Source organism: Nicotiana tabacum, chromosome 11 (assembly GCF_000715075.1).
Source record: "Nicotiana tabacum cultivar K326 chromosome 11, ASM71507v2, whole genome shotgun sequence".
Classification (NCBI taxonomy): domain Eukaryota; kingdom Viridiplantae; phylum Streptophyta; class Magnoliopsida; order Solanales; family Solanaceae; genus Nicotiana; species Nicotiana tabacum.
In genome coordinates, this window is record NC_134090.1 from 133,657,183 (window position 1) to 133,662,194 (window position 5,012).

A 5,012-nucleotide genomic window follows, 5' to 3' on the forward strand; every position below is an offset into this window, starting at 1 on the left:
GTAATCTTTTCAACAGAGCTTTTCCTTAATAGTAAACTAATGTATTAAATTGCATAGAACATAAGGTTCAGAGGATAAGCGATGAGTTTTCATTCTTGGCCAGTCACCATGAAAAAAGATCTGTTTTTGAGAAAAAATAGTACCGTATGATTCAATCATATGGAAAGCCAAAAAATGCAAAATAATAAGATTAAGAAACCATAAGGTGACGAACATTTTGGTCCCATGCGACTATTCGTTCATTCAAAATACTCCTTTATTTAAAGAATCACTAAACCCAATTCCAATGAGATGAATATAGCTCTAGAGCAAAAACAGATTATAAAATCAGAGTTCAATAGGAACTACCAATTGAATGAGAGGGAAAAAGGGAACCCAAAATGTCTAAGTGGTAACAGTACTTTGAAGCTTATTAGACGGCATGGAAATGGAAGACATCGGAGGCACCTCTGCAGTGGATATAATTTGCACACACTAGATCGATTATAGGGTGACTTGTAGGCAGTTTCTGAGTTCAGACTGTGGAATCCTTCAAGTGTAAATAGTGAAATCAAAATCAGAAATGACAGCATCCCAAATGGAGATTATTAATTATGAGATTACATGTCAGCTAATTACCTACGAGAAAGCAAGAGTCTAGTAGAAACTACTGGCTACGCCATTGGAAATCATGACAACTCTCTTGTTGTGCAGAGTGTTCATTGGATGCCTGCTTACACAGATAGTAAAGAAGTTAATGTGATGCAACAGTGCAATAATCAGGGAAAATCTTAATATTTAGCTATGAGTTTAGTCATCATAGCAATGCCAAATATAGATACAGAGATATCATCACAAATTATTTAGGTACTGCCAGTTTTCTTAACACAAAGATCCTCCTTAAATCTCATATGTCAGAAAAGAAATTGATTATTATACTATGCTTTAGCGAGATACCTTGATATTTTGGAAAGTGTTGACAAAGTAGAAGCAGGTTCAAAATCAGCTGTCTTATCTCAGAATTCTTTTGTTTCGGATGGATCATAATCATAAGCTTCCCCAGCCTTAACAAATCTACCTTTAACTCGTCTTCTGGTATCTGCCCTAGCCTTACGCGACTCATATCTTATTTGCTTACCAAACCTGCATGTCATAAAGCATAAATACCAATTCAAGGGAAAGATTTGTATTCACATGAAATAAAACCTTCTGATGAAAATAACCACTTAGTAATTTGGTATCGAAATTGTTGAAAAATCGTACCTAAGGAACGAAAAGAACCTACGAGAAGTCTAATTAAGGGGAACATCAAGAAAAGTAAAGAACATTTAAGGGACTCTAAATGAAAGACTTGCAAAAGATGCAAGTATGCTGTCCAAGTTATCGACTTTAAAAATAAGCAAGCCATGACTGTTCAAATGTAAAAGAGTTTCGATCAACTTACGTTCTACTTTTCTTTTTCTCATTGTATCTCATCTTGGCTTCATGCCTTTTCTGTGGACTTTTTTCTAAATTCAAATCCCAGGGTTCACCATTAAGGAACACTGGTGATAACCCACAATCTTGATAGTCGGTTGTTGCACTACTTTCTCCAGTGATGTTGGAGAGTGATAATGACATGCTTGAATGGATTGGTGCAGGTAGAAATGGTAAGCCGATGCTACCATTGCAACTGGGATCCATAAGCATGCAATTAGCAGTGGCACTCATCGTCTGAAACAGATTCGTTGAACGAGCAGCTGCAGCCATTTGTGAGGCCTGCAATCCCATATACTCTTGTGGTCCTGATGATGTAGCCTAACAAAACACAAAGGGAACCTCAAGAGATGTTTCCAAAAAAGGCACATAATAATACTTAACAGTCAGTTGCAAATTAAAACTTGTCACAAGAACCTCAAGAGATGTTTCCACATGACTATTAGATCCAGATACGGATGAATTTTTCTCCATAACTAGGCAATCCAATTCCTTGTCTTCACTAGAGTATATTGGATGACTCTGTTGTGAACTGCCCAAAAGTTCATAATTACCACAGTCGAAACTCAATGTTACGTCATCAAAATTGACACCTTTTGAGAGATCATCACCTTCCTGAAATCCGAGATCCTTAATTGGACAATCTTGCTGCATTTGAAGTAAATTAGCACCATTAGTGCATACCATACCAGACAACATATATATATATTCAACAAGAAGACGTGTTTATATGATGTTGTATACATGAGGAGAAGGAGGAATCTAAGGGTTCAACTGAACTCATTACTTTTGCTTGAACTATGTATACATATAAGAAAAAAGGATACATATACTAAGATGACCGAACACATTGACTCTAGATCCTGAATTCACCTCTGAATTATGAAGCCATTGCCTAGGACATGTCATACTCCTGACATACCTGATCTAGTCTTATAGCATTGCCAGTTGATATTAAAACAACTCAACAACAACAACAACATTCTAGTGGAATCCCACAAGTGGGGTCTGGGGAGGATAATGTGTACGTAGACCTTAATTACCCCTACCCTAGGAAGGTAAAAAGGCTATTTCCGAAAGACCCTAGGCTCGAGAGCAAGAATGATATTAAAACAACTCAAACAAACAAAAAGGAAGTATGAGAAAATTAAGAGCAATATATAACCTTAGAAAGGCCAGATCCCTCTGAGACGGGCACTGGATCTCTGTTGTAGGAAGTCAAGTAACTGAGATTTGAAGGAATTGCCCATGGATCAAACTTATAATTAGAAGCTAACTCATTAAGCTTATTAGCAACCAATGAACCTCCATTTCCTTTAGTCTCCAAACTGCTATTCTCATTGATACTCAATGAGCTACAAGGAGTACCGAAGCTGCCAAAATTAGTGTCATTACTAACAGGAATTTCAAGAACTTCAGACAACATCCTTGTGAACTCAGTTGGAGATAGACTTCCATTATAAGGATTCAACTGTTTGAGTCGATGCCCTGTCCCCGTACAGCCATTTTGGTTCCAATCACAGCTTCCACACAAGCACATTTCTTCATCCATGCATCTAACAACTGCTGGTTGTGAACTGCATTTGTCACAAATGAGAGAACGAGAATGCCTTCGCGATAAAGAATTTGCTGAGTGCACATTTTCATCACATTGCAAGCAAAGCCTTGCTGAATCTGATTTACAATATACTACTCCCCTCACCACCCCACATAATTCACATACAGGATCCATTAAAACCTAGTTATTTTCCTCCAACAACTCCCTTACCTAGTATAATAAATATGCTTCTCCTTATTTATTCTTGTAATTTATTTCCTTGGCCTATCTAAGTGGATACAGTATTCAAACAAGATAAAATAGAATTCTAGGTCACAAACAGTGATTCGATTAATGATGAAGAAAGAGAATTCTTCATATAAACACGTTGGACTTCTCTTGATCCTGCACCTTGTATAAAAACTTTATCAGAATCAAGCACTTCACCCGTTACAACAAAAATATAAGATTGAAACAATGTATATACCTGATGAACTAAATATGAAACTAGAGCTGTTAAATTCTATGATAAATTATATTGTATTAAAACTACTGATTAGAACAAAAACCTCGTTCAATGTTGATCCAGATGGATGCAAATGTTGTTGTCACTAAGCACATAAGATTGTAGGAAAAAATTGAAAGGAAATAAAAAAATCTAGTGGAATGTAAATTTTATTTTTTTCTTTGGTTTCAGTGAAGAACGTATATTGGTATTTATGGACGTGTGCCACGTGGAGAGATGTGAGAAGTGAAACTTGATACGGCTTACTGGAAATGCTGATCTGGAATGGAATATGATTCTTGCTCAACTGATTTTGATTACTGTCCCGAGGACTCGCTCTCTATAAAATCACTTCGCTGATGGTAAAAATGTTGACGAAAAAAGAATACGAAATAATTTACCCGCTTTCTTATCAAAATAAAAAAAATACGTAACATGTCTTTATTATTTTTTCTTATACAAACTTTGATCACTTAACAAGATTAAGGGTGTGTTTGGTATAACAGAAAATGTTTTTCGTGAAAGATGTTTTCTAAAAAAATATTTTCTTAGAAAATAAGCAGTAATCTTATTCATTTTTCGGTGTTTGGGACACAAATTAAGGAAAATGACTTCTCAAAATATTCATAAATAATTTAAATATAATAAACATGAAGCCATAAACTTTCAAACCAACAACCTTCCGAACCCACAAATTTCATAAACTTTCGAACCGCTAAACTTTCAAAATCGCGGAATTTCAAACCCGTAAACTTTATAATTTCTAAACCCGTAAACTTCCAAACACATAAACCTCTGAACTCATAATTTTGGAACTTGTAAAATTTTGAACCTTTAAACCGATAAATAAAAAAATTAAAACTGAAAAATATATTTAAAAAATATTTTTTTCTGGAGGGGGGGGGGGAGGGGGAAGGACAGTCAAACGAAAAAAAATAAAGTAGAGGGGTAGTAGGGTCGGTGGTAACGAAAAAACTGAAATATGAAAAAAAAGAAAATAGCGTTTTTTGGAGAGGGGGTGAGTGGGTTGGTGAGGGTGAGGAAGGTTGAGAATGAGTTTTGGAAAATGTTTTCCCTTGTCTTAATAAGAAAAATATTTTCCTGCCAATTGGAGGAAAATGAGTTCATAAGGAAAATATTTTTCCAAAATATTTAAGCTGTTTTCCTTCGTACCAAACACACCCTAAGACGAAATATTTTAAAGAAACACTTAAAAATTGGATTCATGATCAAGGGAAAAAATTAACGTTAAACCATAAGTTGTGAGAACGAAACAGGTCATGAGAATAGATCAGCTTATACGAGTTCAATTTATAGCTCAAGATTATCGTTCCGCCATCACTCATTTCGTTCGATTGGTTAATCTCCAGCTAATTAAGCACAATTAGTTTTTATATAGAGCATTAACAATATAGTTGTTCGAATTTATTTACAACTGATTAGTTACGAAGCTTTGCATAGAAATAGTACTTTAGCTCATTTTTCAACATTTATCAATCAATGATCAATGATTTT

The 5,012-nt window shown here is 35.1% G+C and overlaps 1 protein-coding gene across 3 annotated transcripts; it reads right to left on the reverse strand.

Moving 5' to 3' along the window:
* Window positions 1–214: 214 nt before the first annotated feature.
* On the reverse strand, window positions 215–3,724 carry LOC107785117 (putative zinc finger protein CONSTANS-LIKE 11). Of its 3 annotated transcripts, none has more exons than XM_016606380.2 (7): window positions 3,562–3,724; window positions 2,621–3,397; window positions 1,873–2,103; window positions 1,424–1,776; window positions 937–1,122; window positions 619–709; window positions 215–529 (listed from the first exon to the last, which is right to left on the reverse strand). In XM_016606380.2, the coding sequence occupies exons 2-5, from the start codon at window positions 3,185–3,187 to the stop codon at window positions 996–998; spliced, it is 1,278 nt and encodes a 425-aa protein (XP_016461866.1). In that variant the 5' UTR covers window positions 3,188–3,397; window positions 3,562–3,724; the 3' UTR covers window positions 215–529; window positions 619–709; window positions 937–995. The 3 variants fall into 3 exon arrangements, with proteins under 3 accessions (XP_016461866.1, XP_075082035.1, XP_075082034.1); XM_075225934.1 differs by having other exon boundaries at window positions 2,621–3,032; window positions 3,562–3,723; XM_075225933.1 differs by having other exon boundaries at window positions 2,621–3,724.
* Window positions 3,725–5,012: the final 1,288 nt, after the last annotated feature.

Excerpts from the sequence above, each read along its gene's own strand:
- LOC107785117 (XM_016606380.2), bottom strand. The coding sequence starts at position 3,187 with ATGGATCCTGTATGTGAATTATGTGGGGTGGTGAGGGGAGTAGTATAT. Across the intron at positions 2,104-2,620 it reads AGGGATCTGGCCTTTCTAAG|CAAGATTGTCCAATTAAGGA; the intron begins GTTATATATTGC and ends CTTCAAATGCAG. Across the intron at positions 1,777-1,872 it reads ATGTGGAAACATCTCTTGAG|GCTACATCATCAGGACCACA; the intron begins GTTCTTGTGACA and ends GTGTTTTGTTAG.